Source organism: Antrostomus carolinensis, unplaced genomic scaffold (assembly GCF_000700745.2).
Source record: "Antrostomus carolinensis isolate BGI_N321 unplaced genomic scaffold, ASM70074v2 scaffold7512, whole genome shotgun sequence".
Taxonomy (NCBI): Eukaryota; Metazoa; Chordata; class Aves; order Caprimulgiformes; family Caprimulgidae; genus Antrostomus; species Antrostomus carolinensis.
In genome coordinates, this window is record NW_010300108.1 from 6783 (window position 1) to 19124 (window position 12342).

General features: G+C 48.4%; 1 protein-coding gene across 1 annotated transcript; it reads right to left on the reverse strand.

Moving 5' to 3' along the window:
• Positions 1-1395: 1395 nt before the first annotated feature.
• On the reverse strand, positions 1396-7276 carry LOC104521111 (2-hydroxyacylsphingosine 1-beta-galactosyltransferase-like). The gene is given in 6 exon segments (XM_010163009.2): positions 1396-1711; positions 2673-2892; positions 3263-3339; positions 3512-3568; positions 3570-3640; positions 6419-7276. Coding segments are annotated over 6 exon segments (1587 nt in total). The 5' UTR covers positions 7265-7276.
• Positions 7277-12342: the final 5066 nt, after the last annotated feature.

The window sequence follows — 12342 nt, forward strand, 5'->3', positions numbered from 1 at the left end:
AGCACCTTCTTCACCTCAGAGGAGCCTCTGAGTCAGAGCTGAGCACTGTCCCAACCCAGAGCATTCCAGGAGCTGAGGTTGCACATGGCAATGTGCCTTTCATCTGGAAAGAGAAACATGTCCAATAGCAAGAAAGAGCAGAGCCTGAAAATGCCAACAAAGGCAGCTATGGCAATAAGGTTACTCTCCAGCTGGTGCCAGTGCTGTGATGGCCCCAGCTGAGAGCACAGAGTGGAGCGCTTGACCCTCAGCCAGTTAGACCATCAGCCAATGCTGCGGGTGGGTTGTGCAATTGCACCCAAGTGTGGGTTTGCCTTAGAACCCAGCATGAGTAGAAACACAGGGGTATCACTCCATACCACATCCCCAACTGGGGCAACAGTATGCCTGTTCACGTTGAAAGGAGCAGGCCTTTCTGCTTTCTTCAGAAAGAGCAGAGCTTGTTGCTTCTGTAAGTGTGCTGTATAGCTCATTGCCTATGACTGGCTCTCCAAGCTCCTGTCTGGTCTTCCTGTGGTCCCGACACTTGCGTCTGTTCCAAATTCTTCTTTTATCACAGTTTTGGAGACTCCATGGGCATGAGTGCATGTCACATGCTGGCAGAGGAGGAAAGGCACTGCCTGAAACCCTGGGAGAAGACCAAAATGAGTTGCTGACAGAGGTTTGTAAGGATCCAGAGGTATGTGGAGACTGTAGCAACAGGGACAAGAAGAAAAAGTGCTTTAATCTTGCTTGAACAACATCCTGAGAGAATTGCCACACAGGGGAAGGAACATAACTTTATTAAAAAAAATATAATAATTTAGCTCAATCACAAACAGGATTGTAGAGGGTTGATGGAAGCAGGAAGAACAGTATTTACCCACAGAACTTAAAACAGACCAATTTCAATCTCTTGTAGATGATACTTTCAGTGCCCTTTTCCCTGTCCATATCTCTAGTTCAGGTCCCCACCTGCACATAAAGGAATCCTGACTCCCAGGGCTCTTGGTAAAAAGACAGAGGAGAAATGATGTATGCCACACAAGAAATGCTATTCTTACCTCCAGAGCCTCTACAGAGAGCCAAAAAGCCAAAAGAGCAACACCAGCATCTACACCAACGTGCAATAGCAAGGGAACAACTTGCACTCCTCCCTGAAAGTCTACCTACCTATGCCCCATTCCCAGCATCCTGGCCAAGTGCTTCCACCCATGCCTGAATTTGCGCCCCGCCCACAGGTGCTGTACACAGAGGTGTGCACGCAGGACTTTGCAATACTCCTCCCTCCCCCCTCTCTTCTCATCCAGACCTGCTGATCTTTCACCTCTCTCCATGCCTGCGTGCCGTACATTTCTTGGCACAGCAGCAGTTTGTTTCACAGTGACGGGATGTGCCCTGGAACAGGCTGAGCCACTACTGCAATTTCTTCTCTTCTGTGAAGTGGCCCTTCATGCAATTGCCGTTCTGATATACGGGGCTGGCCCTCTTCCTTCTGCACCACACCACAGATTTGTAGAGGATGAATCCAATCCCAGCCAGACACAGCAAGAGAAGAGCCAAGATGTCCAGGCAGAAGTACTCATATAAGGAGAGGTCGTAGACGGCAGGGCGAAGATATGGTGCCCCATCGTGACGAAGGATGTACTCCAGCCAGTACACTGTCCTATTGAGAGCATGCATCGGCCTGTCCAGGTGCAGAGCTGAGATGAGCTTGGCTGCTTTTCTGTAGCTGCAAGGGAAGAAGACAATAAATTATTCTCTGACAGGAGCTTCAGAGCCAAGAAGTGGTCTGAGATGTCCAGTGGTGCTTTCAAATCCCAAATGATACCTTGGAAGAGTGGCAAATTTCTTCCACGGTTCTCTTCCTGTCTGGCTCTGAAAGCCACTCTGATGGCAACCATTAGCCATGGCAGCACAAGCCAGGGTGCACTGTACTTTGCGTGTTGTTAACAAGACTGGCAGTTCATCTCCCATGTCCCTACTCAGTGGGTTCATGTGGATTGTTGCTTTCTGAGAGGAGTTTGCACCCAAAGACCTCACCCAACATCAAGCAACAGTTGCATGACTGGCCAAATCTTTCAAGGTACCAAGTTGCAACACCTTAAGAATTTACACTGAGGTCAGTAGTTGAGAGCTCCTAATAGCTAACAAAACAAACAAACAAAGAAACCCCCCTTGGACAGCATTTCGAACAGTAGCGGTTGCACTGTTAGAAAGTGGGAGCGCTGTGTTGCAGCAGATCTAGGAAAGGGAAGAGTATCTGGTTGTCAGAAGGAACACACTGAGCACTGCCTGCAGTCCACTGCCTGCGCTGTTTCTACAGAAAGCTGCTTGGACAAGACTGGGGAGATCCCAGGTGAGGTTGTGCTTTCCCTTTCCCAGATGACAGGCTGACATGAAAAGAAGAAGTTTGTGCTTCAGCATCTCAGAAAGCTTTCTAAGAAACTTACAGTCAGAGCCAAACAAGACTAAATTACGCTCTCTAACAGCAAATGCTGGAGTACCTCCTCCTGGGCTGCATCTCAGGATTCTGAAGCACTAACATGTCTGAGCAGCTGAGCAATGCTTGCAACTCTGCTTAGTCCACAAGCCACCGCAGGCCATTGGCAGGTAGGGGCCAACACAAAGACACCCTGGTCCCTACATACAGCCAGCACCAGGGAAGAGTTTGATGCTTCCAGATGCCTCACCTAGGGTCAGAGATAACTGTGACAACAGCCTGGTAAAGATCCTCCTCTTGTACTCTGCTCCAGTCCATGAGGATACCCATGCCCTTCGCTTGCACTCTGGTCATGATGTCAAACTGGTCTCCATAGAAAGGAAATCCCACCACTGGCACACCGTGATAAATTGCCTCAAATACACCATTCATCCCGCAGTGGCTGACGAAGGCTTTCACGTTGGGATGGCCTGCAAGCAAAGAAAAGGCAGCAGGTCAGTGCCTTGCACGCTGAAACAGGGCTAACGGTGGCTTCCTCAACACACAGCGCTGATGTATGTTTAGGGAAAACCACACATGCTGAGCAGAGAGTATACGACCCTTTGGGAACACACATGGCTTTTGGCAGCCCAAAACTTGTCAAGTAGTGCCTGGAGGAGGGAGATAGGGGCCAAGATGCAGCTTCAAGCAGGTGTTAGGCGAGGACCATGTTTTGTACAGATCAGACTCGCAACAAGCAACAGACTTAGACCCACACAGGTGCTGTTGACCTTGTATGCCTTTGCTGTGGTTTGGGCTAAACTCCAGGGATGTTGCTAGCAGCACACAGCCTGGCCTTACCTAGCAGGTCGTTCTGGGGCAGCCAATCCATCATCAGCGTATTCTCACCAAGGTTTCTTGGCTTCTGCCCAAAGTATCTGTGGGAGGAGATAAAGAAGGGGAAAACAAGGGAAAAGAAACACACAGAGAACAATTAGAAATTCCATCAGATCAAGAGATGGAAGGCAAATTCAGTGTTTTGAGATGAATCACCTCCCAACTTTGATTTTCATCCAACTCAAGTTAAAAGGAATCCCATTCCCTCCTCACCTCCACACCACACGCTGTGGGAGGCGAGCAAATGCACCAGCCATCTTCTCCACCAAAAAAGCGGATCCCAATGCCAAAGGAGACAACAACAACACCTGCATCTGCTGCTTCCACCCAGAGACGCAGACCCTGTGGGCAAAATACACACAGCTGCCTTGAAGTCTGGTTGGAGAAAGGCCATTCCCCCCTGTTGCCTCTGCCAGTAGAAAGCTATCTATGGAGAGGATGAAGCCAAATCCACCTGGAGCACAAAGCTACGTGGTTTTGACCAGGCAACAAACTCTAAAACCGCTGTGATTTCAGCAGCCAGCCACATAGAAACTACTTGAGCACCTGCTGGGCTTGGGAGCTTTCAGGGAGGTGTCCAAAACTTGTATTTCAGAGCATTACCTCCTGCATTGGAGGTAACAAAATTAATCTTTGGCAAGGAGGGCTCTTAAAACATAGGGTCCACACAGGAGCAGCCAGAGCAGCGAAGGAAATTGGAATAAAAAGAGGAAGGCTATTTTCCATCACCACTAAGGCAGGAGGCCTGTCAGGGTCTCTAACTGTAGGTGGATACAACAGATTAAACATTGTGCAGGCGGAGTGGGGAACATCTCGCTGGAGATTCCCCACAAACTCTCCAATGTTGAAGGCTCCTGGAAATGGCAGAAGGTTTTCTCTTCTACCCATCCTTGACAGCTACTTTCAGGCAGCAGCTTTGGTGTTGGATCATTAGGCAGGGAGGTAGCTACAGCTCCAGGAAAAACTACAGCTGTTTGTCCTTCATTTAGAGGCTCCCTGTAATGCTACATAAATAGGTGTGCATCTAGAACAGAGTCCTTACTTTTTTTGACCAGGGCCAGAAGGCTGCAGGAAGAAGAAACCAGCCACTACAGCTGCTGTGGAGCAAAAACAGTATTCCCTTTTAGGCTGGGCTGAGCCTATTTCTCATTACTGAGTCTGTCCTGCTTCAAGTTTTCCACGTACACCAGTCAGAGGAGCCTTTTAGGGAAGTTTCCTAAAATCCTTCTTGGAATATGAACACTTCCTTGAAATAAACACTGTAGGAGAACATGGAGGGCAAAAAAACTGTTCTTCCTGTTATTAAAGGACAAAAATAGGATGATTAATTCAGCATATCTCATCAGTAGTAGTCTACAGGTTGGATCATGGTAGAGAAGAGTTATGAAGCACATTTTAGTGTTACTTTCTGTGGATGTTTGTCCTTTGTTAGCTGCCTCAGGGACTCAAACCCAACTTTGCAGAAGAGCTTAAAAAGCCCTAAAACAAGCAAGAAAAAGTTTTCAACTAAGAGATTTTGGTTTCTCCATTCTCTTGAGTTTCACATCTTTTGAGCAATACAACCACTAAAACTGCTAAGGAAGTGAAAGTACTAGTTTTCCTTTTCTAGATAGAAGTACAATTACTCATAAAACAGATTATTATGTTATCCATTATAATTGGGCAGTAACATTTGACTTTCAGAAATAGCACTCAAGCTGCTAGGGAAGCATGGCTGACCACCAAAAGTTCTCACCATCTCTCAGGTATACATCTATATTTCACTGTGTCCTAATTAAAGGAACTCGCAATCATAGTGTTTCAAATACAAGGAAATAAACACCTTACTTACATAACTCTGCTCCAGTTCGGATGGGAGATTCCTTAAGCTACGCCTAGACCTACAGAGGCCCTCTCTTGGGCTGGCATCCCGTAACCTGGGTACACACATGCCTGCCTGCCAGCATGACAGCCACCGCCTACTGCAGGGCTCCGGACTTATCTCCATCATTCTTCTCTTAGCACCCTGGGATCAGTTCTGGAAGCTGTGAAGCACATGAGTAATGCCACAGTGAACAACTCCCTTCTTTATAAGGCAGGTGTGTACGTGGCCAGGTTGGACCAAGCCAGTATTTTGCAAGACCTGTTGAGGTAGCCACTCTCTGACATAGCTTTCAGAGCACCCTACGTGCCTTCAATCACCTGCATGCCATGCCACATGGGAAAGGGTGATGTGCAGCCATACACATCTGGAGAACTTCTGTTCTAAAGCGCCTGGCTTTGCTTTTTTTCTTTTAACTGGAAAAAATTGGCACCCAAAAAAATCATGTCTATTACAGCTGCCATCAGAGATCTTGACAGGCCTCTAAGAATTTGAAACTTGAATCTTACCCCCATTTTGGTCCCTTAGTTGGGACACTAGAACAACCTGACTGTCCAAATGTCATTATCCAGGTCTGTTTCCCCTCAGTGTTTGTAAAAGTGGCAGTGGCAGATAGGTCCTGCTCTGTTCCAATATTGTCTTCAGTTGGAGGCTTTAAGAGCTTGTCCCTCTGAATTTATTACTGGGGATAGTAAGGTACAGGCCAGAGAAAGCCTGTGGGATGCCTGGGGAATTTTCCCTCAGGGTTGGACCTTGAGAAAAAGGGGATGACACACTTCAGTTTTGTACACTTTGGGATTCCACATTGAATTTGATGAGGGAACAAGCACAGCTCTCCTCTATGGGTTCTTAAGACTAAAACCTTGAGGGTAGAAATGCCCTGCAAGAAATAAGATTAAGGAGGAAGTTCTGGATTGACATAAATCAGTGATGAAGCAATGAAGACTTTTCTGCTTCAAGTATAGGAACAAACAAACTACTCATGATTAAGTCCCAGAGGCAACACTGCCAATTTAGGACTTCCACACACCATTTTACACGGACAGTAAAGCCAAATCCCGCTTCAGGGTGGACAACTTAATTCTACATCCTCCCAGTCCTCAGTGCTTGCTGTCTCCCTGCTGCACCCAGGCAAAAAAAAAAGCAGCTTTCCAGACTCCCAGGGTGTCAGTGCTCACAGGGCTCTTCTAAAGCAGATTTGCACTGAGTAACTCCTCAGGTTAATGTACAACCACAGCTCAAAACTTTCCTGCACTTACCACTGGGAGGGGCTTTGCAGGCTCAGCAAGGATCCCCCCTGTGAAAATGACGTGGGGAAGCGTTGGCCGGGGAAAGTCCAGCACCACATCGTTACAGAGAAAGAAGAGGCTAGTTCCATAGACAAGGTCCAACATGGATGTCTTTGGCTCCACTCTGTGCTTCTCCATGAGACGTTCAAACTTGGGCAGGATAACTAGCTTTGTGGCGACACGAGTGATCATGTAGACTAGGAGATTCCAAGTCCTACCAAAGAAGTCCATCCTGTCTGTCATCAGGGAGTTGAACTCAGGGACATAGGCAATGGGGGAAGTTGCACCAATCTCAGCTGGGAACCAGAAACCAGTGGAGATCACAGCATATTTGACATGGAGAATGTGGGCCAGGATAAAGCCGCACATCTCATTGGGGTCCACCAACAGCAGGTCAAAGTGCTCATGCTGGAGCTTCTGCAGAAGGGTAGAGTTTCCCAGCACTAGATCACAGTTTTGCAGGTACTTCTCCAAAAAGGAAAACATCTCTAGAGAGGTCATCTTCCCTTGGAGGATACGTTTTATTTTCTCCTGCACCCAGGCATCTGAGCTCTCTGTGCTGAAGATACCCCAGTACCTCTGCGTGCGGAAGCCGGGCAGGTAGGTTTCCACATCCCGACCCTCATGTAGAAGTAGCACAGGATCATGGCCCCGGTCAGTCAGTGCCTCTGCCACTCGCATGAAGACTCGCAAGTGGCTGTCAAAGACTATGGTGGGCATGATCAGCACCTTGGCACAGTGAGATGGCTCCAGAGTGAATGCAGCCACTAGGAAGAGAAGAGCAGCAGGGCACGGTAGCACCTTCATCATCTTCATCACTGCAAGGAGAGAAACATGCCATTAATATTGTATGAAAGGTTCTGTCATGTACTTGGGCAACTAACAACTGGGATCATAGCTGCAAGCCAGAAGGTCACGAGCTGGGAGAATAGAGAAGAGCAGTCTGGAGTTCATCGTTGGGGGGGGCAAGAAAAAAAAAAAAGAAAAGAAAAAACCCCACAAAAATAATTTAAAAACCCAAAGTCAGATAATCAGGATGTATCACAGGAGTTTTCAAGAAATTAAAAACCTCTTCTCTGTGCTGCAAGGCCCAAAAACTAGCAGAATGACTTGTAGAGAGTCAGAGAGGGAGAATGGCTGGAGGAGCTCTGCTGGGTCACAGCACCAGCACAGACACTCACCGCTCAGTCCCTGGTTACCGCTACAGAACCAGCACAGCTGGATTTCATTTCTATTTCTGCCCAGCCAGAAAGGCTGGTTCCCTCAGAGCCCTTCGTGTCTGTGCAAGCTCAATGGGAGGCCTGAGAGCCTGGGGAGAACGTGAGAGTCGCACTGCAGCTTTGGCCCTTGCACAGCTGGCAAGTCACCCTGCTCAGCGCAAATGGGGCGGGAGTGAGCCCAGGTCACAGCAGGACCCTCCAAGAGGAACCACAATCCCAGAGAGCACAGCAGGGGACTGTATGGAGAGCTGCTCCACTACGCATCAGCCGCAGGAGGATTGGGGGGCTCAGGGGAAAGGGCTGGGAAGGGAAAGCAGGCACCAGGATGCTGATGCACTGGAAGAAGACAAACCCAGAAAGCAGCCCCAGAGATAATGTGCAACACCCGTAGCACACTGACACCCCTTAGTCACACTCCTACAGCTGTCATCCCATTCTCAGTTTGGTGAAACACCCAGCATTTCTGTTGTGTAAGGGCTGTTGCTACATCACTGGAAGCAAACGTACCTCACCCACACCTTACGTTATTTTGGGAGAAGAATTATATGATAATTATTTGGGAACAGTCAGAAGCAGAGCCGTGTCCTGAGGACCCAGTTCAGACATGCTAGGAAGGGGGGTGAGGGGAAGAAGTTACAATGGGAACAATCATAAGTGGATTTTGGATGGCCCCACACACTAAACCCCAGGGGGGCTACAGGGATGTGGCAGAACAGAATTTGGTCCAAGACTTTCTGTCAGCCTCTCCACTATTGCTTAATCAATTAAGAGGCAGGAAAGAAGTCCCAGATAAGATCCTGCTAAATACAATCTTCAGACTGCCGTCAGCAGCTGGATATTTCTGGCCAGAGACAGCACGTGGGGGTATAGATATGGGAGAGTAAAAGTGCCATACTCCACCCCCTCCCCATTGCTTTTCTCTCCCATGTGGGCATGGACATGGGAAAGAAACAAGAGCAGCCTCTCGTCGAGACCGTCCTCTGTTTCAAAGGCAACTCCTACTAGGGCTTGGATTGCCACCCTTCCTACCCAGGGAGAACTGGGTGGCTGTGCCTGCAGGAGCAGGAGCGATGAGAAACATGAGAAATGCTAGCAGGTACCCAGGGGGTGGTTGGACTCACAGAGCAAGAGCTCCAGGAGGATGGAGACAAAGGCGATGGGCTGGAGAGAAGAGAGCAGAAGCCCTGCAAGGAAAACAAGGATCTGCCCAGGATCCTGCCTCCCTGCCAGAGGGAACAGGCTGGCTTGTGCTGGCAGCACTGGCCACCACAGAGCTACAGCCCACAAAGCTGGTCTAGTTCTCAGCTTACTTGAGAGGACCAAAAGGGATTTATCCTGCTCAACACCAGGCAAGGTAAAGCATTTGGCTATGACACTGCACAGCAGATCCAGAGCACATGCAGCTTCCATGGGAGAGAGGGAGGGATGGCAGCCCCGTACTGCTGGCCTTCTCCAGGATGGTGGGATCTCAGGACAGGCTCTGTGACAGGAACATGTATAGGCTTGTCCTGGGGCACCTGGTGGGTCACACACACACATTAGCATGTTAAGAAGAGCAGAAGAGGTGGTTTTATATGTGGGGTGGGGTGTTTTCTCATTGGGCAACAAGGAAAAGGTGAAGAAACAGTGCAGGTGAAAGGAATAGTCACTTAAAGAAAAAAACTGTAAAACTGTCACCCATCTTCAGCAAGGACAGTATCCTGCCATGGACCTATGTGCCAGACACTGAGACTCAGCTCTGCCAGGACCCTCTAGGGGCTACCAAAATCCAAATGACAAGCACGGGGTCAATCTCAGCCCTCAGGCTAGAGGCAGGTGCTGACACAGGAGACTTGCAGACTGCTCCATCTCTTCCAACATCAGGAGCAATCCCTAAAGGTGCTGGCTCAGGAATCTATTTTCCCTGCCCAGGCATCAAAGGAAGCTATAAATCTTCCTAAGTGGTGGGAAGATGCCAGGCTGCAGGAAGGGACCTTTTTTCCTACCCCAGCTCAATATCACCAGAGCTAAACTCTGTCTGTGTCCAGAGAGATACCCTGACCATAGCTCCAGCCCTAGATCTGCGCTGGATACATCAGGTAAGTTTTCAACCAGGCACATCCCTGCTTTTTAGCACTCCTGGGATATAATGAAGGTATAACTACCAGCATTCTTCTGGCTCCATCCTTTTTTCAGCAACTAGTCACTGTTAGGATCTCAGGCTGATAGAACAAAAGAACAAAAGAGAGAAGACCTAAACCTTTTTCACACAAGGGCTAGAAGAGAGAAGGCTCAAAATCCACTTGTTCATCTCCTTGCTTTACCTCTTGCCAACACTGAACATGCAGCTACAGCTGCCCCATGAGCTTTGCAGTGGGGTCCTCCAGCAAGGGCAGGTGCTGTAGCTGGGGCAGCACCGTCCGCAGCGTGGGGTGCTGGCTGCAGCCCAGCCCTCTGCCTACAGAGTCTCAGTTCCCTGCACCCACTGTCAGGCTGCAGGCAGGAGGTCTTCAAGAAACCTCCAAACCGCTGGGCACAGGAAGGGGATTCTGCTGGGAGGTGGGCCCATACCTGAGCAGAGGTGTGAAATCCAAGTAAAAGGGATATCCCACACTAGATCCAAAAGCAGAGGAGACAGAACCACCTCCTCATTTGTGGTCTGAAGTCCTGGGCTAGGGGCCAAACAGAGAAATATTGCAAGAAACAGCACTGCCACTTGAAAGGAGAAGGCTTGTAAAGGGAGAACATACCCTTCCCTGTTGCCACGACAAGCGCTCGGTAAAGCCACACAAACTGTCCGACTTACTCAGAGCAATCCCCCTAACACCACCATTAACACTAACAGCCAGAAGTCAGGGTTCAAGAAAACTATTTTAAGCAGCCCATGCCACAGAGGCTTTAAGTTTCACTGCTGCAGCATGCAGGGCAGACCAGGCATCTTGGCAAGAGCCAGGAGCAGAGCCTGTGGCAGGAGAGGTGGGCAGGGAGAGGCCCTGGCGTGATGGACACTGCGGGCAGCAGCACCCCTGCCTGCCTTGGCCACCATCAGCAGCTGGGAGTTTGGTTTCAAAGCCACAGCAAAGCACTGAAATTGAAATGGCAGGCAGCAGAAAGGGAGCAGAGAGAAAACATCCCTCCAACTCCCCTGAAAAACCTCTTACTGGGCTGAAATTTGTCCCTTGATTTTGCCCTATTTAACAAGTTTGACAGGGTATGATTTTGGTATCAATGGAAGATTACATCGATTTAACATAAGTGAACTAACTGAACAAACAGCTACAGCTCTGAAGAAAGTTGTTTCTTTAATTCAGGTGCCTTTTATTAGGTTGAAGTGTAAAACCTTCCACAGACAGCAGTCGAAGCAGAGAAGCCCATGAAGAAAGGGCAGCAAACAGACCCCATGGCAAGGACCCTGCCCTTAACATCTCTCTCTCCCTTCCAGTACTTTGTATTTCCTTGTGTTCCCCTCCTGCATCCTAGTCTCTATCCAGCACTTGCCTGCAGTGTTTTCCCTGTAAGCTTCTCAAGAGTTAACAAGGCAGCACAATTCATTTGAAGCCAAAAGAAAAGGCATCTTCACTTGGATGCTCAAAACTCTTCCTGGAATAAGAAACCAAAGTTTGCCTCATCTGTTGGGTATGATCCAGAAAAACCAGGACCATCTGCTACCATAAGTTGATGCCAGCCGACCCAGTTGTGGCTAATTTATGGAAGCCAAAACTCCTTGCAAGCAGGCAGGTATGCAGCTCTGAGAGCAACTCTGCCACTGCAGGAAGATGGAGCACTACAAGCAGGAGCTGCCCAGGAGAATCTCTATCAAAAACCTAGAAGATACAATGCTGTATAAAGTAAACTTAATAAAGCATATGTTGAAGTAGGGAAGTCTAACCACCAATCACATCCAACCCAGTGCCTGGTGGGCTTCTGTGCTCTGGTTTTGGATTATCACAGACTCCTGCTTCACCAGAGTCCCCTGGGTAGATAACACTAAGACTAAAATACTATTACCTGTATTATGGTATGCCAATATTAATATTGCAGTATACTAACTCTAGCATTAGTATTTTAGTATAGAAAACTATGAGGAAGAAAAAACCTTCCCTTCAAATATAAGCTTCCCCAGGCAGCCTACAGCCCTGAGTTTTTTTAGATACCGTTCACACACAGAAGTACCACACTTGGTGCTACTGCTTCCACACATCAGAAGTGCTCTGCTCATCCATTTTGGACAAAGATCGATGTAGTCCCCAATCAGTTTCAAAATTCTGGGACCTTGGGCTATCTTCAATATGCTTCCTGGATCATCAGTTTTATGGAGGAAGCTCTACAGGCAAGGTGGGAACCTGCAGGCCTGCAGGAGGCTGGCAGTTCATAGGTCACAGCCAGGGAACCATGGTACCAAATAAAATACTGGCCCATAACAACTGAGAAAATAAATAAAGATCTGTATTTCAGCTTGTCAAGGCATTTGACACTACACACACCTTCAAGAACTTGAGCTGCGGGATGGTGTCAAACACCACACATCTGCTTTCCCCACCTGGCCTCTCATTGTACATTAAATGTGCCTAGGTGGCAAGAAAGATTCTCCCCACACCATGTCCACAGGCTTCCTGGTTGTCTTCTGGAAGGAACAGAGATGGTCTGTGACACCATGGTGCTCTGCAACAGGAAGATTTTCTGGACAGCCTTTTC